This window comes from Gallinula chloropus, assembly GCF_964237585.1.
Source record: "Gallinula chloropus genome assembly, chromosome: 5".
Lineage (NCBI taxonomy): Eukaryota > Metazoa > Chordata > Aves > Gruiformes > Rallidae > Gallinula > Gallinula chloropus.
The window spans coordinates 77,079,500-77,101,549 of record NC_140090.1 but is presented as its reverse complement, the minus strand read 5'-3'; the positions used below and the strand labels follow the sequence as shown (position 1 = coordinate 77,101,549).

Here is a 22,050-nt window from a genome sequence, read left to right as displayed (position 1 = left end):
TTTTTCAGAGTTATACTGAAAAAAACAGTCACAACACAAAGCCAGTGGGAAAACTACTTTGCCACATGTTTTGTGAGTTCCATAAACATGACAACCAATCCTTTTTCCAAATGGGTAACTAAAACTAGGACACTAAAGACCACTTCTACTTCAACTACACCAACTGGACTTTAAGCCAGTCCTTTGTACGTTGTGTGGCAGAGATTAGACCAGATCATCACCGTTGGACATTAAAACCTACTGTGACCACTCATCTGCTTCTCTGTCCCTCTGAGTTTTGAACCAAAGGAGATACCACCCTGGTCTCCCATATCATAGACCCAAGACCCTGCTTGGTGCTATCACATCGTGTGTTACATCTCCTGTCTTGCCCAGTTTCAACACAACCACTTCAAAAGAACACCTAGGAGCTAGTGATGCACAAAACCTTTGAAGACTCTCAAAGATTCTCCATAGGTCAGAAAAGAGAAGATTTGAAGGGTTGTTTTTTTTCCCCAGGAAACACACACTATAACATACCTCCATGCATTGTTCTCTTAATGACCTTCTCTTACCTGTTTGCATTAATATACTAAATCATCTTTACTTAAAGTTTTCTGGCTTTATCTAATTCACAGATGTTCTCTGGAAGACTCATTGGCTTGCTAGAATCTTCAGTCACTTTGTGCTCGAAAATTTTAGCTTGCTTTTGAATGGCTGCCAACAGTAAACAGCATTTGGAAGACATTGGTCCCTCACCCTACTACAAGGCTACTTGCAGCTAGGTTTTCTCTTCATACACACTATCTAAACCGCAGGAAGATGCTACAGATTTACACGATGGATCCCTTAGTATAAACAAGGGGGAAGTGGTGCTTACACATGGCTTAAAACACATTTAGCAGGTGGAGCAATTTTTCTCTGTTGGGTCTGCCTACTGCTTTTTGCCTACTGAGAAATATGGTACATGGAGCAACGTGGTTAGGAAATAGAATCATCCCTTTCTAAGGCGGCAGACGACTTGCTTCAGGGTACCTTTTCTTTTAGCACCCCCCTCACGTCAGCTTCAGCAAGGGGTGCCACAGCAGTGCCGAGACGAGGAGAGAGAAGTAGCTGGTGGAGATGGTGACCCTGGAAGCCGGGCTCTTTGCGTTGCAGTTGTTGGAGTAGCAGCAGTGAACGCTCACTCCAGGCGCCCGGGATCCGTCCCTCTTCGCCCGCTCGCAGAAGGACCTGAACGAACAGGACTTCATGACGCCGCCTAGAACAGAGCCACAGTGAACCCAAAGAGACCTGTGTGGTTCATGGTCACCCAGCCCCTGCACCATTAGGTTTGGCTGCTCCTTACCAGGAAAAGGCTACAACTGCATCAGATGACAGCACAGAACAAACTCCCGCTCAACTTAATCAGGATTCTTCTCTGATACAACTGATGCACCTTAGATATCTCTGAACGTGCTCGAGTGCAGTGGCTCATTAGCTTCCTTTTCTCCCTAATTTCCACTTAAGTCATTTAACTTAAAAATTAAAGATTGAAGTAAGAAGTAGGAAATACTTGAAGAGCTCTTTTACAGCTTTCATGTGGTGTGGAGGTGGCTCAGCATCACGGCACACTGCAAATCATACCTTGGTGTTTTGGATCAGATTGCTGCTAACCCAATAAAGTTACCAATTGAGATTTATTAATAGGGCTTATTTTCAAAAGAAACATGTACCATACACTTTTCCCTTTCCAAATAATTAGTTATTATTTTCTATTATTAAAAATGTAATGAGTCTGAACCATTTGTGATGACTTACTTGCTTGTCCTCTAATGACCGCACACGCATCCGAGTGCCCTGGACATTGCTGGGTCCCTTGTCTGTTACAGTCTTCATCGCTAGAACCTACACAGGTGTAACACTGCAGGGCTTCACCTGGTGTTAAGGAGAGAAAGACCACTTTTAACAGCAGTGTTTGGAGTTTACTTGTAGTATTTTATCACATCACTCTAATTCCGCTTGAAGTGCAGGCAAAAAATCGCAAACAGGTTTAATAAAAAACATCTAGAGGTTCTGCAAATCCTGTTAGTTTTTCTTTCTTAGAAGCCATCCTGATACTGATTTTAAAGGTAAAATAATCAGCCCCATATTATCTACTTGCTGCAATTTGAACTTAAAATAATCACAGAACATTTGATGCTCTCTTCAGTTGGATCCACACCTTCTCAGAACACTTCCAGAGCAGAGACCAGGGCAACAACTCGGAGCATCACTATTTTTTCCTCTCCTCATCACAGTCTTTGGTCTGTAGTGCCATGAAAAACTACCCTGCTAACACTTAAGAATCTCAGAGCCATCCACATTTCATTTTCACCCAGGTACCAATACAGCTGGGAGGCACAGCAGCCTCTCTTAAGAGTTTGGCTTCTGTTTAAACATCACACCCATAACTCGATCCTCTTTCTTACTGATGTTTTCCTTCAGCTCAAACTTCTCAAAGGCAAACAGGAATTTGAAATGTATTTAAACCACCTCTGAAATGCAGTTTAACTCCCCCTCCCCATAGTTGAGGCTTGCAGAGCAGAAGCACACTTACTGCTCACAGGGCCACACATGTTTACATTTGTCAGCGTAGGCACTTAGGTTTACATTACAGAGCAGAGGTGGAATTTGGTGCTGCTAAGAACACACACACACAATGACCTGAAACCAACCCAGCCCAGGAGGAAGGGAGGGAGGAGGGAAGGAAAGAACCCCAGGAGAGCAGAGAGGCTCAGCCACACGACTAGGAAACCCCAATGAAACAATAAAGGGAAGAAAAGCAAGCTGACTTACTTTTGGTTATAAAAAGGGAGCTGACAAGGACCAGGCTGAAGACTGTCCACATCATGGAGATACAGGAGACGCACCATTAACCAAGGAAAGCAGTTTGTTTGCTATTAAAGCCTTAATGCTTATCTTGCATACCTAATCCTCTGCAGAGGATAACTGAGAGGATAAAGAGGTGTGCGAGAACGCTACTTATCTAGCTTGTTCTGGTTGTGCTTCTAATCACACGTACCTCATTCTCCACAAACCCTGCAGGGAAATTCTTCCAGCAGGAGGAGGAAGAAATTGAATTCACCTTTCAGGGATAGATGTGCTTAAAAACCACCGTGCTGTCATCATGTGTCTCAGCTCCCACACACGCAAACAGCCCTATTACACTTGCTGGTGGGATTTCCTGGATCAGGGCTGGAGTAATAAAACGTTCTGGAGGATTAAGCCTGTGCTTGAGACCCAAGTGGTCCAAATCTATCTATATTTAGAGAGAGAGAGCAGGACACAGACACAGATCCATGTGTATGAGTAGAATATTCATGTGATGAAGTGCTCGCTGGGAAGGAGTTGGTTAGTAGGAGGTGCTGTGGCTGGCACTGCACATGGAGCACATGAAACAGAGCCAGACTTATCTTCAACTTCCAACGAAAAAATTTATTTACAATAGAGAATTTCATTTAAGTGACATGCATTTTCTTTTTCTTTTTTTTCCTTCTTTTTTTTTTTCCCCATTTTTCATTTTATTTTACAAATCAGCAAATGCAGATAAAGTTTACACTCCTTAAGGCAAGAGTCCCCATGCAAGTAATACATGTTTTATATTAAATCCAAAAGACATCCAACATGGGAACTCATGTACAAAGGGAAGGCTAGGATCAGCAATTTGTAATTTTCTTAGAGAACTTGACAATCTCCCTGATACAGGAACTTTGAGATCAACTTGCTATGAATTATACTATGAAAATGCAAACAATAGCAAGAAATTCTGATAGTCATCTTAGTACTGCATACAATTAAATCAACTTTATTTTAGAAAGAAAATACAGTAGTGCATACGAAAAAGTGAAAATATAACCTGTCCACATAAATGTATGGACATCAGTGTGCCAATGGTCATATTGCACTCAGTATTGAAGTCCAGAGATTTGGTTAAAAGTTAGCTTTTCCCCATTTTGGCAATCAGTTCGTCACAAATCTTTGTTAATTCTTCTATCTCTTTATTCTGGAAAAGAAAAGGCAATATTAAGTATTAAGAAAAATATTGTTGCATTGAGGGTTTGGGCTTGGTTTTTATTTTAATTATCTAGCCTTTGGGAAAAGTTTAGGACAATTAAATGTCTTCCCATATTGAGAACAGGAGAGAATACATATGCACACACAGTGCAGCTACATACAGTGCATTCGAACAACATGCTTACTGATTTCCACAGACAGCTCCTCTGGTGTCAATAAACACAACTCAGCACTGAAGCAGAAGCCTTGCAGCACCCCTAGCACATCACTGGAGTACATGATGTAAATTTGTTCTCAGCTGCACTTTTGCAGCTGACCCCTGACTTATTCTCACCCCATTTTCCAGGGGCTCTAAGGAAGAACAAGCTGTGCAGAACAAGCTGTGCAGAATCACAGAATCACAATGTTGGAAAAGACCTTTAAGATCATCGAGTCCAATTATTCCTGCCCTATGCTAAACCATATCCCTGAGCACCTCATCTACCCATCTGTCAAACACACCCAGGAATGGTGACTCAACCCCCTCCCTGGGCAGCCTGTTACACATCCCCACAACTCTCTCAGGGAAGAACTTTTCCCTCACATCTGCTCTGACCCTGCCCTGGGGCAGCTTGAGCCCATTTCCCCTTGTCCCATCTCCTGTCCCCTGGCTGAAGAGGCCATCGCCCACCTCTCTGCACCCTCCTGTCAGGTCACTGCAGGTGAGTAGTGTCTCCTCTCAGCCTCCTCTTCTCCAGGCTGAACACCCCCAGCTCCCTCAGCCGCTTTTCATATGATTTGCCCTCCAGCCCCTTCCCCAGCCTGGTTGCCCCTCTCTGCACTCGCTCCAGGACCTCAATGTCCTTCTCATGGTGAGGAGCCCAGAATTGGACACAGCACTCAAGGAACAGCCTCACCAATGCTGAGTACAGGGGCACAATCACCTCCCCAGACCTACTGGCCATGCTATTTTTGATACAAGCCAGGATGCCATTGGCCTTCCTGGCCACCTGGGCACACCGCTGGCTCATGTTCAGTCAGCAGTCAACCAGCACCCCCAGGTACTACACTAAACCAGGTACTACACTAAAATTATCTCCTTTGCTGAGCTAGAGAGCATGAGATATAAATATGGATTTCCAACTGGTCACTTTTGCCCTCAGCTGTACAGAGCAGCACCTGATCACCTGCCCCCTGTCAGCACCAGCAGCAGCAGGAAGCTGACACTGGAACCACAGCTAAAACTACGAATGGAAAGAAACCCAAAAGAACAACTTAAGATCTGAAATGCACAGACCAAAGCAAACCACAGGATCAGTTTTGACTGGGCCTGAATCAGCCCCGAATGCTGGCCTGTGGTGAGATCATCGAATCATAGAACAATCAGGGTTAGAAAGGACCTTAAAGATCATCAAGTCCCAAACCCCTGCCATGGGCAGGGACACCTCTCACCAGACCAGGATGCTCAAGGCCCCATCCAACCTGGCCTTAAGGGGGGGGCAGCCACCACCTCCCTGGGCAACCTGTGCCAGGGGGCCTCACTGGGAAGAATTTCTTCCTCATAGGGAAGAATTTCTTCCTAATATCCAATCTAAATCTACCCCCTTCCGATTTAAAACCATTCCCTCTTGTCCTATCACTCCAAGCCCTTCTGAAAAGCTTTCCTGTAGGCCCCTTCAGAGGCCCACAGTCTTCTCTTCTCCAGGCTGAACAAGCCCAACTCTCTCAACCTGTCTTCACAGGAGATGTGCTCCAACCCTCTAATCCTCTTCATGGCCCTTCTCTGGACCTGTTCCAAGTGTCCAAGTGCCCAAACCACCCAGTGCAGCAGCTGGATTCAGTACAGGGTTTGGGCAACACTGCTCTCCCCAGGGCTGGGAGCTGCTGGGGCAGCTGGATGACAGGTCCTAGGGCAGAGCTCCAGAGGGGAGCTGGAGCAGCCACTCCAGGCAAGTTTTACTTTGGTCACCCTGTTCACTTCTGCATGGAAAGAGCTGAATTGCTGTTTACCTTCTGTTCCAGTGTTCGTTCCAACGCGTCCACTTTCAGCTGCTCTTTGCGAAGGCTGGCCTGATACGCTGCTTGCTCCTGCTGAGCCTTGCCTCTCACTTGTGCAATTTCAGCATTGGCTCTAGAAAAACACAGAGTTTTGTCATGTCAGGTTGTCCCCAAGAGAGGACAGTGGGTGTGGAAGGATGGACTGCATCCTAACAGCTGGGTGGTGAGGGCAGGACTGCTTTCTGCATGTCTTTGGAAGTAGTTTGTGATGTGTCCTTAGAGGCTTTTCATGACTCCCTCTCTAGCTCATCAGAGGCTGCAAAGTCTTTTCTTAATGTCTGTGTTGTTTCCTTCATGCTACTCTCAGACACCTCTGCTGGGACCCCAAATATCACTCAGGCAGAGGTGTTTTACTGCAGTTTTTAAACCTCATCTCCAGATTAGACTCACAGCTGGGACAACAGCTGGAAAGCAAATCCAAGTCTTACTTTCTTTTGGGCACTGACCAATCCTAGTGACATTCTGGAAATATCTCTTAGTTCTAGGGGACTGTAAGATGAGTCCAGAATGTAATCCCTAGAAATGCTTAGTCGGTCATTACATGGAAGCAGAGTAAAAAAACAGTAAAATAAATCAAGCAGAGCTGCCTCTCTTAAGCCACAATCCCACGTTTGCTCCTTATCAGTGGCTTAAGGAGTTACTATCCACATGCATCTGGCATGATCTTCTGTGCAACTATTCTGTGTCGCCCTGGGCACAAGCTGGGCTGATCCAGCTTAGAGATGTGGTGTTACCAGGGAGAGACCTGACGCTGCGCTGAACAGCTGAGCAGCACTTACATCCCCTGCTTGCTGGCTGGCACAGGGTGATGATGTAGCATGGGGTGATGATGAAGCACAGGGGTGATGATGAAGCACAGGGCTGATAAGGCAGCACAGGGGCAATAATACACATCAGGGGGGATAATACAGTGCAGGGGCAACAGCACATCTCAGGGGGAGGAACACTGGGTGCACATGCATGTATCTGGGCACAGCCCCCCCATAGCTGCTCAAACCTAGCTAGTGGCTTCTTTCTTCATCTTCCCTGGAAAATATGTTACAGAAATATGAAGCCATTTGCTAATGAGATAAATTTGAGTTGCTCTATGTGGTCAGGAGCTGGAAGAAGCACCAGCCCTGTGTCATTTTATCCTGCCCTGTGTCCCCAAGCCTGCTATGCTCTGTGTGTTGTTGGAGCGGGTTTGGGATGCAAGTGCAGCCACAGGGTTCCTCCTGCAGCCTGTACCCCCCCCGCAAAGAGATGTGTAGGAGCAATTACCTGTCCAGTTTTTCCTCAGCATGAATTTTGAGTGCTTGATACCTCTGCTCTTCCTTCTTCACTCGTGACAAATACTCCTGTGCACATTTCTTTAACACTTCTTCATTCTTGAAAGAGAAGATGACATTACATTTAATCCAAGTGCAGGACAGGCGGCCAATTGGTGGGGGCTCGTTCAGATCCTTTCAGGGCTGCACTCTAACAGACACCCCCACACTTCAGCCCAGCTGAAGCAATCATAGAATCATAGAATGGTCTGGGTTGGAAGGGACCCCAAGGGTCACAGAGTTCCAACCCCCCTGCCACAGGCAGGGACACCAACCTCCTGGCCTGGAGCTACACAAGGTTGCCCAGAGCCCCACCCAACCTGGCCTTGAACACCCCCAGGGATGGGGCATCTACCACCTCTCTGGGCAGCCTGTTCCAGCCCCTCACCACTCTCTCTGCAAAAAAAACTTCCCCCTAATATCTAATCTAAGCCTTCCTTCCTTTAGCTTTAATCCATTCCCCCTTGTCCTGCCATTATCTACCCTTTTTAAAAGTTGATTCCCCTCCTGTTCCTCTGCTCCCTTCAGGTACTGGAAGGCTGCAATGAGGTCCCCCCGCAGCCTTCTCTTCTCCAGGCTGAACAAGCCCAGCTCCCTCAGCCTCTCTCTGTAGGGAAGAGAGGCTTTGTAGGCAATGTTACACCATGCAAAAAGCTTTACAGTTGTGTTTGCACAGTCGTGTGTGGCTTTCCAGACCGCTCAGCCCTGAAGCCAGCCCTGACATCTGCTCCCACCCCACTGCTACAAGACATCTATCGACATCGCAGTGTCATGGATGGGAGCAAATTGCTGTTGTGCAAAACCTTCACCATTTTAAAAGCTCTTCCAGAACTTTTAAAAGCACTTTTAAATTTCTTTTTCTCTCTGCTAAGCAGTACTGAAATGTCACCCCATGTGCCTGCTCAGCTTCTGTCTGTCAGAGAGGGGACTTCACCAAGACTCACCTTCCGAAACCCCTCCAATACTTCTTTCATTTTCTCGTATCTCCTGAAAAGATCTGCCAGTGATTTCTCCACCGAGTTCAGATCTGCCAAAGCTTGTTCCTTCTCCACTATCAGCTGCTGAACTGTGTGATGGGAGACAGATTTCTCTCTCTGCTCATCCTCTGTTAGAAAGAAGAGAGGGGGAAGGAAAAAAAAAAAGCAGTTTTCAGAAGGGTAACAGTAGTAAGAACACCAATTTCACTATCATCTATAGTTTCTACTACACTGTGCTCTACATTGTGTATTAGGAAGTTTGTGGGGTACAGAAAACTCATTTTTTATATAAAGACACGATCTAGTATTGGAAAAAGGTTGCTAAATACAGTGATATTTAAATATTTTGATGTTGGGGGAAATGGGAATGTATTTTTTTCACTCTGAACTCAGTGGTTCCCATGAAAAAAGGCAGGTGTTGGATTTCCCTTGCTTGCCCAAAGAAGGACTAGCTGAAGGAAAGGGAGGACATTTATGCACCTTACTAGCGCTGGCAATAAATTATTTGCCATTACTGACAAGTGCTTGTCATCTCCTAGCACCTCTTCTAACCCTGTGCAAACATTTGGTTTCAAGGAATTCATCTCAAAGTCTTCCCATGGAAAATAAGTGTTTAGCAGACTTTGCTTCTTGGTGTTGCTGTAGCAAGCACCAAGGAAACACAGACCAGACTTTCTAAGTGCTGGCCTGCAGAAAACACCTTCCCAGCTTCTCCTGTGTACTGATAAATTTGAGGCAGGATGGTGGGAAGGACACAACAGGATTCCAGATCCACATGAAAAAGGATTCTCCAAAGGAATTGACCTATCAATGAAGTGAAATACTCATAGAACACAGGAAGAGGAAGTCTGGCATTGTCTTTCAAAATGATTCTTTCCTTCACATTCTAAAATACGATTCTTGTGTCCACGTTTAAGGGCTACTCTGAATGGTACTGAAAGGAAAACTGACCCACAAAATGTAGCAGTTTTACGTTACTCTCTTCCTTTGCCTATGATGGAAACTAAAATAAGGCAACAAGTTTTCCCCTGCAAAAAGCATGGGCCATTTCAGAACCACAGCTTTTCTTTCAGGCCTTTGTATTTTGAAATATAAAGAGCTAAACAAGAGTTTCATTTTTTATTTGAACCAAAGTTCTTGGCTGAATTAAGTGTTTCACAGCGATGCTCAGCTCTGAAATGTCAAAGTTGATGCTGCCAATTCCCAAACTCAGATTAAGCTCTTTCTTTTGAATATTCAGTGCTTTTAGACACATTTTTGCCAGCCTGACCAAGCGTGGAGCAGGACAGTGCCATGCTGTGTGCCAGCTCATGTGAGCTATGTCCTGCACTCCTCCCGACAGCACCATGCTGGGGCTGAGCCCGACCTGGGGTTATTCTGTGATTACTGTAATTCCACATCAGTCTGATGACACTTGAAATCTCATAAAAAAAATAAACATCCTTTTCTGTTCTGCCTTCTTAACAACACCCCGTGATCATCTGTAACGTCAAGATGGATGTATCCTCAAGTCAAGTGAGAAATCCATTTGTCAGCCCTGGTTTATTTTTCTAACTCTGAGAAGCTGTGTTCCAGCACGAGATTGGTTTAACCATGCTGGAGATTACCCAGTTCACCTCAGTTCCAAACCACTCACTGGCAGGATCCTGTTCTTTGGCAAAACCTCCATCGGCACAGCTCCACAGGGCAAGGGATCCGTTCGCATGGTCACGTAATGTACTTGAATGTATTTAATGTCACAACTTTATTTACCCAAGGCTGCTCTCTGTGCTATTTTAGCAACTTGCTTGTTATTTGTTTCTGGGGCAACCTAGAGAGTTAGTGACTCACAACTACAGAGCTCTTCCTGTTCCTCCCAATTCATCCTCCTCGGCTGGACCAGCTCCTCCAACACTCATCCCATCGCTACCCGATGCTCTCTTCCTCCTCTCCCTCCCACTGCACACTTGAGATGTTCATGAGTTGGGGAGCGAGCTGAGGTCCTCATTAAACTCCAAGGGAAACTCAGGAGTTTATAATGGGGGTGGGAGAGTGATGTATAAATTGAGAAGAGGGGGAGTTTCCAGGTAGCTTTAGGAAAGGGGCATCTGATAATGTCATCTAACAGTTAAGACACATTTAAAACTGAAGTGATTAAATACTACAGAAACCAGAAACTGGGCACCTGTCTGGAGGGCAACTGGGAGGTCTACATGATATTTTCTAAAACTATGATTTAGCTTTAATGAGAAAGCTGCTTAGTGGAACTGTGCTGTTAACGGTGCCAGCCCAATCTTAGTTAAGCAGTCACAGATCATTATTTCTCCAGATATTTCTAAGGTTATGCAATTGAAATGTTTTAATTACGTGGTTTCCACTGTCCACAGCCCACCACCACCACCAGTATGCTCAGGACTAATGCTACCCAAACCAACAGAGTCAGAGCTTTCAGGCTCAGCTCGGTATTACTTCCATCACTTAATGGGAATGCAGCAAACGGAGAACAAAAGCAAAAAGAAACTGAAAATGCAAAATGCTGGTGTGAAAGTTGGTGAAAAGCTTTACTTACCCGGCTTGCCTGATTTGTTTTTGCAAGCAAATAGCAAGAAGCAACAAAAACGGGAAGCAAAATAGAAAAATCAGGAATTGTTAGGAAAGCAGAAAAATAAGTAATGCAACAACCTGTAAGGCACACAGCATAACACCCACTTGTTTTGCACAACAAGAATCAACTGATGTTTTTAAACGCACAAAGATACATTTTTAACAGGAAAAAGAAAAACCAAGAAAAAGCAAACCACCCAAAAAACCCCAACATCACAAATCCATCAATAAAAAGGAAAATCCCCAGCAGGGATTCTGGAAGGGAATTCTGTGGGTGGCTTGGATCTAGGTGTGTGTAGGGCAGGGAGGGGTGTGTGTCGGGGTGATACAGGCTCTGTTCCATAGTGCTTGTTGGTGCCACACAGTCGTGAGCTGCAAAGCTTGGGTGACAGTGAGCAAAGCAGTAGCACAGGCAGCAGGTTAGCCAGGGTAAAACACTCTTTGCTCCATCTGAGGAGAATATGTCAGGGGCTGAGGCAAGTGGAAGAAAAAAAAAAGGGGGGGGGATTAAAAAATATGCAAAGAGGCACTAACAGGGATCTAAACACCGACGGCTTGCAAGCTCTGGCTGTACAGAGTGTGGCATGAAACTAACTGCCTGAGCTATGTGGGGTTAGATTGGGTTCTGGCAGAACTAATTGGGTTCTAGATTGGGTTTCTGGCATGAAACTAATTGCACGAGTTAAGTGGGGTTAGACTGGGTTCTGAACACGGCAGCAGATCCTCGCCCTTCCACAGCCCTTGACATCAAAGGCAATTGCTGTTTGCAGTGCACAGAAAAACATCCACCATCATATATTGTCACTGGGGAATATTTTCAATATATATTATACATACATGTGACAACCTATAAAAAGCTGAGCGGGACCTATCAACCACACTGGGTGCTCCTGAGGGGAATCTGTGGGAGTGGTTCACTTGTAACACCCTCTGAACAGTGCTGTACGAGCAGCTCAGAAGGGTTACATCAGAAATAGGAGCAGCACAGGCATTTCATTTGTTAAAATGCACATTATTGTGGTAACAGGTCAGAGAAGTATATGCAAATAAGCACACAGGCAATCATTTTCCTCCAGAACGTGGCATTTGGACAAGCGAATTCCTCTATCAACAGGGACAGTAATTTATGGCAAATGAGAGGAGAAAGTGGGACAATTAGATCAAAAAAACATACAGAGGATGCAAGGAGAGGAAGCCTCATATTGAACATATTACCATGCTGCAGGGTTTGCATGCTGCTCTAATCAAGGCACACTGCCTGAGTCACTGCTGCCGTCTCAGTTCCTTTGCAAGTGGAGAGCGAATCGCATTGTTCACACCTGCAGCTCAGCAAAACTTGCCATAGATGATATGAAAGGATCTCTGATGCTCTGAATTGGAAATCTATAGATTTTTATGCTTCCCCAGTGGTTTAATTAATTACCTATGATTTTTTTTCCCCAACACAAGGAGACGGTAATTGCAGCATTTACTCTGTACGCCGTGGCTGTGCCTTTGCCTTGGGACTCCTATTCTGGATCTTCTTGTTGCACTGTGGCCTCACAATTTGAACTTTTTATTTTTCTTAGCTTAAATCTGTTTCCTATAACCAGAATTTGAGCCTTCTTATCAGAAATAAGCTTTTCTTGCTACCTATACTCACGTGCTCGGAAAAAGAGGATGGGCCCTGTGTTTGTGCATATGAATGGCCAGTTTCTGGGATGAAGCCCTATCAGAATATGTTTAGCTCAAACCAAAATTAATTCAGTTCTTTGCATGCTCTGGTGATTTGTATTTTAACATCTACAGGATGAGAATGACAGACATTACGTCAGGAGGGAGGCACATTTGCTCAGTTGTACATACAGAAGGTGATGGAGGTGTAACACCATAGAGAGTGATGCCAGGCATATTGTTATTATATATTATTCATTAATATATATTTTATTTGTTATTCTACCAACATTTGTTTGTTTATTTATTTATAGGCTCATTTTTTTTCCCCCTTCACTTGAAAGGTGGCTGGGATGTCTCCCAGGCAGGATGGCAGCCAAAGCATCAGCCATCAAACTACCTCCCCTGCTCTCTTCAGGCAAAAATCAAGCAAGTCCATTCCATGTGTAAACACAACTCAGGTTATTAATTAAAATAGGAACAATTTGCAAGAAACCAAAACTGGGGGGGGGGTCACACTATACTGATCGTATAGGAGGGGACTGCCAGTTTTAAAAGGTATGGAACAGTAAGATGTGTTGATAGCTGTAGTAAAAATCCTCCGTGTTGGAAACCTGTTAGAAAGCTGCATGTATGCCTGGTGCATCCTGGCACTCTGTGTTCCTTGTGACAGTTCTCTCCAAGGGAGTTAGAGGAACAATACCTTTATTTTTCAACCAACAGAGGGTAAACAGGCTGGATTCCTAACACTCCCTGCTCGTTTAACTAACTAGCATTAGTTAAGAGTAGCCTTCCTCTGCATCTCACAGCCCAGATTTAACTCTGAGGCCAGACCTAATGGCTTTTAACAGTATTTCACAGTTCTCTGCTGCTTTCCTTGAGCTTGGCCCTGCTTTATCATCAGCCTCTGGCTTCTTTTCCCACCCTTCCCAGCAATTTCGGCCATGGAGAACCCAGGATGCCTCTCAGCTGTTCACCTTTCTGGGAGGCAGCTCCAGCTGAAGCAGCACAGGACAGCACCAACCACCGGTGCTTTCTGTAGCCAAAGAAAAAGAGCTTTGGGAATCTTATGAAGAGGCTTTCAAATCACATCCCAGGGTCCAGACCTCCAGCTCCAAGGAAGCACATGAGCGCTGCAACCTCTAGCTTTGACAGGTTACTGCTGGCAGGGTGTTCCATTGGTGGGGGGTACTGTTAACAAAGGCCTTTTCTGGTTATTGTGAGGCAAAACAGGTCACAATATAGACCTCAAAGGAGACCCCTGTGCTGTTAAAAGGTGTGGCGGTGGATCAGCCACTCATAATCTCTCATCTGGGATCGGAGTTAATCCAGGTTTTGGTCTGCCCAATGCACTTAGCACAGCTAATCCGCTGTTGTAAAGAGCTAAGTTTGGTATCTCCCACTAAACAGTTGGGAGTGGCTGACTAAAGGGTTTGTAGGTCACTGCAAGTCTCTCCCTGAGATACCCACAGATCGTGGGGCAAAGCATCTGAAGATGCTTCCTGTGGGACACTCTGAGGCAGAGGAAAAAGCCTTGACCTTTCCATGTCGCCTGGACCAGCCTCGGGGGCTCCTGTGTGTAAAAAGCAGCTCTGACTTTCCATCGCAGCCTGGCAGATGCAGTCACAGTTCCCAGCAGCATCAGCAGATGTGGGTAGCATCAAAAATGAAGCCCCCAGACTTCAACCACGTGTTTAGGCTCTTTTCAGCAAAAAAAAAAGTCAGAGGGGAGGGTAGGATCTTTCAGAGTGGAAACACCTACCTATCATCTGAGCAATTGTCTTCTCGTATTCTGAAACGATTTTCCTGCAATAGAAACAAACAGAAAAGCTTTTGGCAATCATCATAATCACTAATGCTTAATTAGAAATTAATGCTACTCAAACTGAACTGCAGGATGTTCAAGGAGATACAGAACCCCTTCACACTTTTATATGCTCCTTAGTACCCGATTAACAAATAAAACTGGCAGTTTAGACACTGCACCTGAGTTTTAATTGGTGTTAATCAGTGGGGGAAGGGAAAGGGGATTGCTTTGAAACGAATTCTGTTACATGAAACATGCCTAAAGTGCGTTACCTATCAGGATTTAAGTATAAACATCATCACATTGGACTAATTCAAGAATTACAAAGGGTCTGCTTTTTCTATCGCTTTCTCCATGCTTGTGTTTGGATATTTCTAATGTAAACATTAAGTAAAGTTAAAATCAGTAGCAAGGAAACCTAAGCAGGAGTATAGTTGGCCCTCACCCAAAATACACATAATCTTCCACCCCCCAAATGTGACTAAATGATCCATTAGCACTTAAGAGAACAAGACCCAAATATTCAAGTACGCAGCCCCAAATCCATCGCATCTCAAATCTGGTTTTGAAACAAAGGTGGCAAAACGTTACTTTTAAGAATCTTTCATTTCATGTACTCACAGTAGGCTTTGAATTTCCTTCTTGAAAAGAGGTTAGCCAAAATAAGCAGATTAATTGTGATTTAGAAAGATGATCCGTCCCTTCCCAGAGCCAAATAAAGCTAATGAAATGAGCTAGCTTGATCTGTGCTTTGATTCATGAGCCTGCAGGACCCCTAGGACAAAGTCAGCAAGGAAAGGAGGAACTTACAGAACTCCCAAAACAGTCATGCAGTAACTCCAGCACTGCCTCAAACCTGGACAAGCCCCCAAAGGCCACAGAGCTGGGCAGGGTCTCTATTGCTCTGGTCTTTACAGCGAGCATGCCACTGACATCGCTCAGGCTTCAGGCAGAAACAACACTTTTTGGGACTGGGGCCCTTCCTTGCACAGCTCCTTGTGCCTCCAGCTGCTGCCCCCACCAGGACCTGCTCAGATGCCACCTTGCCTGCTGTCAGGACTGTTCTTTTAACTGGTTTTTGTCTCCTTTCCTTTTTTTTTTTTTTTTTTAAACCATAAATGACCCTTTTGAGAGCAAAACTAGCCACAAGGATTCTCCCCAAAAAGGAAGGGATTGGTTTCATGTCCAAAGAAGATTACCTCAGAAGCCTGCTGTAAGCAATAAAGATTTTAAGGCCATGTCATACCCTTGTAACACCAGGCACCTTCAGGAAGTTTTATCATCCTGGAAAATGAAGCCAAGTGCTCAGGGCAACGAACACGACCTTCAACACTGTTCCAGTGCTTCCCAGCCCAGGCTGTACCACACAGGTTGGCAGCAAAGTGATGTTATCTATCTCTTATTTCATAGAATCATAGAATGGCATGGGTTGGAAGGGACCCCAAGGGTCACTGAGTTCCAACCCCCCTGCCATAGGCAGGGCCACCAACCTCCAGGCCTAGAGCTACACAAGGTTGCCCAGGGCCCCATCCAACCTGGCCTTGAACATCCCCCAGGCATCCACCACCTCTCTGGGCAGCCTGTTCCAGCCCCTCACCACTCCCTCTGTAAAAAACTTCCCCCAGATTAGACTGGTCCAAGTTGGTAGCACATTCTCTGCATGACCCAGCCTGAGGAATCATGCAGCAGCTGTTCAACAGAAGCAGACACTGCAATGGCACATTGATTTTAACAATACTCGGCTTGGAAAGCACAGCAGTCAAGCCAAGTCTTGTTCCAGATTCATGTCAAAGGCCCCTTTCAGACATCAGCCTAAATAATGGTCATTACAGCTGGGGAACCAAAGGGTGCCGGGCAGGTCATTCCTCTCTCCAATGGCACAACTTAACCCATGCTGCGTGGGCTGAGCTTTTGGTATTTTAGATATTCTATTTATTGACTTCCTGAGATTTCCTAAGTGATAAAAACACCAAAATCCAGGGCTATAAAGGACCTCAGGAGTCATCTGCTTGGCTTCCCTTACTGAGGCATAATCAGTTACACCCCCAAATAACCGTATTTAAACCGTATTTAAATAGTTCTTGCCTCCCTCTGGTTGCACCCTTGGATTAAGGTATAGCCCACCCTGGTTTAGCTCTTCCATAGTTACTACACAATTACAACTTCTCATCCCAGCCACTCTTCTCTGGAGTGGAAATTCTCTACTCTGACATTTTTCTGACCTAAAGATATTCCAGGTGGAGTATCCAGGACCTGAGTAAAGGAGCACTGCTTCTCCTCCTGTGGAAAGTGATGCTTCTGTGCTTGAAACTCTGGATAATGCCTTCATTCCTTGCTTATCATGATGTCACATTTAACTGCTGCATCTCTCATTTACTGCACAAGGACTGTTTGGACATTTCAACTCCCAAGAGAAGCCTTCCTTTGTGCACACATGCATACTGTATAACTTTGTGAATCAGGTATTTTTTTCCCTACTCGTGTTCTAGGGATGTGCCTGTGGGAAATTTGGCTCAGATAATCACAATTTTGTTAAGGGTGTAGATACATGAGCAAATTACTCTGAGGAAGATGAAGGTACAGACCTACAGTGTGCCACCTGCTCTGTGTCACTGAGAAATAAACAACCTGGTGGTTTCTAGAGCACGGACCAAGTGCTGCACTTTGGCAAACGCTGAGACATTCCTCGCACAACTCCTCACTTTGTTCCTTCCTTGCTCTCCCTCCTTGGCACGAGCTTGCAGCAGCTTCTTTCCATGTTGCCTCATTATGCACTGGAGGGTTGTGCCAGGGTTTTGTTCCCTTTCCCGAGCAGAGTGCACGAGAGGTGAGAGAACTCAGCTGGGTGCTGGGAGACTGTTTTCTGAGCAAAACACAGTGGCTGCCCCTGCCTTCTGCAGATGCTTCTCTTAAGATGCTTTGGCTCAACGCCCTGCGCCGCCTCTATTCAAATCCGCCATGTGCAGCTCCTGGCACCCGCGCTAGCGAGGGCTGAGTTCTGCACCACAGCTCCCCCTTAGCCTTACTCCCTAAGTAAGGTTTTCCTGGTTGTAGGCAGGGATTGCATGTACAGGTCATTGCTTGATAAAGCTCATTGACTTTAGCTTTAAACCACTGAGATGTTTAAGTTTGGGAAGAAGTTGGTGCTAGGAGAGAAGTGGTTTTGAAGAATATTCGGTCTTGGAAGTGATGGCAGAAATATTGCTTAGAAGAAGGATGCTGACCTCACTGGACAGTGTGCCTTTATTCATGAGTCAAGGGGGGAAGGGTTTTCTGTGTGCTTGAAGGTAGAAAAGAACAAGCTTGAAAGACTCCACGAGATGTATTTTCATATATTGTCTTCTGCAATTAATGACTTTCTCAGAGTCAGATTGATAAACTGAGGTTAAAGCTTACTGTTATGTCGTTCTTACAGTAGTACTGCTGCAAAAACCCAAAGGCTGAAAGTTTCAGCTGGCTAAACAGGGAGCAATAGTGATTCTTTGAGCAAGACCCCTCACCTCATCCGCTACAGGGATTTTGTGGTCACGCTGGCAAGCAGTAGGGCCTGGGCTGGGAAGGAAGGTCGATCCAGTTATGCTCCAGTATACAGGAATTAAATGTAATACAGGCAGGTTTGCAAAGATAGAACAGAACTGGTACAACTGAAAACTGAAAAGCTCAGGGTCCTCCTGTCAGCTCTCAAACAGAGCAGCAAAATCCAGGATAACTACTGTTGGAGGAAACGGTTTCTTTACACGAATGCAGACTAAGACCTCTCCTATCTCAGTATTTTGAGGATGTAAATGAGATTAGGGTCACAGAAGTTTTCACTGATCACCCCGAACAGGGATGGCCACCATGCAGAGCAAAGTATCAGTGTATCATCAAGCCAAAGTCTGCAGCTAAAAATAACGATGCGAATTCAGCTAACAACACCATCACGGTACCCTACGAGACCCTCCATCAGTGTAATTAGTGACAAGTTAATAACCCACCTCATTTCCATCACTTCCCTTCTGCTTTCTTCATATTTCTCTTTCCACTCAGACACTTCTCTTTCCTTGGCCACAATCTGAAACAAAGAAAGCAAAGGGGGGAAAAAAAAACCCAGTAAGCCCAAGCGATTCATTAAAGAGAAAATTCAATAATGGTACAATATTTGGTTCAATATCAAATCCTAATTAACAGGCTATTTCTGTCAACAAGTGCTTGGAATATGAATCACTGGGGAGACAAGGGGAAAGAAAGAAACCCCAAGGGGCACATATTCCCTTTTCTCAAAAGCTGAAGAAAATTACCTCTGCCCTGGCGAGTCGCAGCGCTGAGTCTAAGTCTTGCTGGGGGTAGAGGAGACCCGCGGTGCCTTCTGCATCCGAGGTGCCGATCCGGGAGTACAGTGCACTTTTAGAGATGGAAACATCTGCTGGGATAGCAGGTTCTCTCTGTGTGTTTGTTTTTTTAAATACAAAGAAATGAACCATTAAATACGTGTTTAGCTCATATGTTTTTTGGGTTTAGTGCTAGGCACCAGTGTCCTGAGCTAGGACTAGAGTCCTGCACACTACTAAATTACAACAGCGACAACACTGGCAAGGAACTTTGAATTTAGTGATCATAAGATACATATTTAAGAGCTGTAGTAAGCATCAAAAGAGCCATATTACCATTATTGGGAGAAAATAAAGACAGTGCTTTTGCCAGCAATGTTTTAAGGTCCTATGTTAGAAAATCTACTACATTCTGATGCAGAAATTTCATCAAAACCTCCACAAGAAATGCACGTCAACAGAGGAAATTCCAATTGAGGGCAAATTGCTTGTTAAAGGCAATTCTGCTTCCATAAATATACATCAAGAAGCCAGAAGCAAGAGGACAGCTAGGTCTGACCTGCCGATATACTGTATCCACCATAAATGGCATCACGTAAAGTGTGTGAGTGTACAAGTGGCACTGCTGCCCCACTGGTATTTAGCATGCGATTAGTAAGTTAAATGAGGCTTTATTTGCAGCTGCCCACTCTGCTGGTGTCAGCAGCTCAGATTAAGGCAGGAGGAGAGTGGCATGTGACACGAGGAAGAGAGCAAAACTGAGGTATGTGACACTAAGACATCTTGCAAACAACTCTAGATACCAACAAGCCAAGTTACAGCACACTAAATCCAAGGTTTAGACCATAAAAGATGATTAGGAAGACTCTAAAAGACCCAAACCACACATTTTTAGACACTATCTATAGTAACCCCCCATGAGAGCAGAGCCCTCTGCAGTACACGAATAGCTCTATGTGCCTGTGTCCCCTACAAACACCTGACATCCCACCATCACCAGCTAACATCACGTGCTGGGCATTGCCTCCAGTAGTCTGGGAACAAAATGTTCTTCCTCTCAGCTACTGGTGGGTCAACGAGATAATTTTGGGGGTAGATGTGACCATATCCCTGTTGCTGGGGTTTAATGTTCAAGAAGTGGCCAAAGGAATCAGGATGATGGGGAGGATTGGGGCAAACAATACAGGCACCTCTGCATCACCAAACACTGCTTCCTCACCATACTGGGCTAAAACAGGCTGGAAAATCAAAATGTCACAGAAAATTAAAGCTTTTTTTTTTTTTTAAAAAGAGGAAACCCTCATAGAAACCAGACAGTGGTGAGCTCTGTTATGTTTCCAGGCTCCAGAGCAGAGAAAGAGGACTGTTTTCACCCACGCAGTGCTGGTACCCCCCCAACTCTACTGCACAAGCCCAGGCTACGTGGTCCTTGGGGTAATTCTGCATGTCAGAGCCAGAGCAACTCCACTTGACTGGCTGAGGGGCTGCTCTGGTCCCCAGGGAGCCCCTCTGCAGGGAGACAGATGGGCTGAGCCCTGCCTGGGACACACTCTGGCGTTTATGAGACCGTAGTCTTAAGGCTTTATCTGCAATAATTAGGAGTATTAAGATTTTTTTTAATTAGTTTCTTACATAAAAGAGAGAACAGGATTTTATTTTCCTGGAAAGGAGGGTTGTGGGGTTTTTTATTTGGTTTTGTTGGGTTTTTTTTAAATAAAATAGCAGAGTCCCACTCTATTGTTTTGAAGCACAGGAATGTGAAAGCAAGTAGGTCACATCTGAAGGCAGGTTCAGTGCCCCTCTCCACAACATGCACACAAGGAGACCTCATTCATCTCAACACCACATGCTCTTGTTTCAACACAGTTAAAGGAAAGGTTGTGGGATGCTATTCCATACACCACTGCCTTGCTCGCAGCTCCTGCATCACCCAGAGTAACAGGCAGATCCAAACCCACTGTCTAGTCTCCTGCAATCCCTTCTGAGATCTCATGTCATATCTTATTGAAGGAACTGAAAATTACACACAAGGCTCACTCCAGATAAACATGGGATTAGATGTTCTGGCTATCACATCTGGAGACAACATGAAGAAACCACACCAGCAACATTAAAGGACTAGGCAAGAAAATTTAATTAGAGCAGGAATGAGCTAAACAGTGCTTACAAAACACCATATTGCATCTTTATTTATGTAAGAGACTCTCACTAATTTGCTTTGTATATTTTTTTGAGAATTTTTAAACTATTACTTTTGGTAATTCTCTTTTTTTTGCTATGTAAACACACAAAACTGATCAAGTCCAACACAACTAGGAGGTGCAACCTCAAATCCAGTGGGTTTTCCTACCTGAGCAAAAAAAGCATCACAATGATCAAAATTACATAGCCTGTATTTTTGAAAGTATCTCCCAATATAAAACAGAGGGAAAAACTACATCTGGGACACGAGCTCAAGCATGGATGTAAAGGCATAAATACAAAAACACATGTGGTGCTGTCCACAGATCTGAGAAGAGGTAAACCATCCAATAAACAAGCCTGCTGCTGGCTCAAGTCAGTATCCTAACCTCAACAAAATGTACTCCAGTTCCTCCTCAAACACAAGGCAAGAAAACCCAAGAGATAAAAAAAAGCTATTAGATGATCAAAGCTGTCCTCAGAAGAAAGGCCATCCTGGAGAGCAATCTGCTGCACTGTACATATCGTATTTCAAAAGCTTCCTGCAGTGTCTTTTGCTGGATCTAATGAAGAGATTGCTGGAAAATATTAATTGTGGCAAGAGAAGCACAAATTTCCTTATGCTCATACAAAAACATGTGTCAAAAGAGCTGCCAGAATGATGAAAATGTTTTTAAAAAATAGGGAAAAGAAGATTTAAAGCATTTTTATGCATCTTTTTTATAGAGCTCAGTGTCTCACTAATACATTTTCTTTGGTTCTCTCTTGCATTTGATTAAATTGTACAAAAGAATAGTAATAATGATATGCAAACCAACTTAAAATTTAAAAAACAACCCTGCAAACACTCTTGGAATTTAACTATTGAGCAGAAATACTTCTGACCAATCTCATCCTAACTCTGGAAACGCTTCACACAAGTCACAAGCTGCTGGGTTCTCTCTTTGGCAGCAGCAACCAGGAAAGGTCTTCATGGTTTTCTTTCAAAAACTAATTCTACACTGCTCCAAACTGATGCACAGCTCAGTAATTTTTATTTGTTGCCTCCAAATATTCCCATCCTGGGGAAATAACAAAACCTGACCAATAGAATGATGGTACTACCCAAAGTAACCCTGTCAGTGCTTTAAGTTCAACACCTTACTGCTGGGAAGGTAAGCAGTTAATTGGGGTAATAATAA

At 44.5% G+C, this 22,050-nt stretch overlaps 2 protein-coding genes across 2 annotated transcripts in view; both read right to left on the bottom strand.

The window, feature by feature from the left end:
• Nucleotides 1-1,034: 1,034 nt before the first annotated feature.
• Nucleotides 1,035-2,851, bottom strand: LOC311193011 (uncharacterized protein; the record flags this gene model as incomplete). The annotated part of the gene is made up of 3 exons (XM_084265704.1): nt 1,035-1,240; nt 1,780-1,896; nt 2,797-2,851. 3 exons carry the CDS (start codon nt 2,849-2,851, stop codon nt 1,035-1,037), a joined length of 378 nt encoding a protein of 125 aa, XP_084121830.1.
• Nucleotides 2,852-3,420: 569 nt separating this feature from the next.
• The window catches only part of TACC2 (transforming acidic coiled-coil containing protein 2), a gene marked incomplete at its 5' end in the record, with an annotated part of 132,523 nt that continues 113,893 nt past the window's right edge, over nt 3,421-22,050 (bottom strand). Inside the window, 7 exons of the mRNA XM_084265327.1 lie at nt 3,421-4,003; nt 6,004-6,124; nt 7,312-7,418; nt 8,303-8,463; nt 14,334-14,377; nt 18,356-18,432; nt 18,659-18,802. Coding sequence (XP_084121453.1) covers nt 3,938-4,003; nt 6,004-6,124; nt 7,312-7,418; nt 8,303-8,463; nt 14,334-14,377; nt 18,356-18,432; nt 18,659-18,802 — 720 coding nt within the window. The 3' untranslated portion in view covers nt 3,421-3,937. The remainder of the gene's footprint in view (nt 4,004-6,003; nt 6,125-7,311; nt 7,419-8,302; nt 8,464-14,333; nt 14,378-18,355; nt 18,433-18,658; nt 18,803-22,050) is intronic.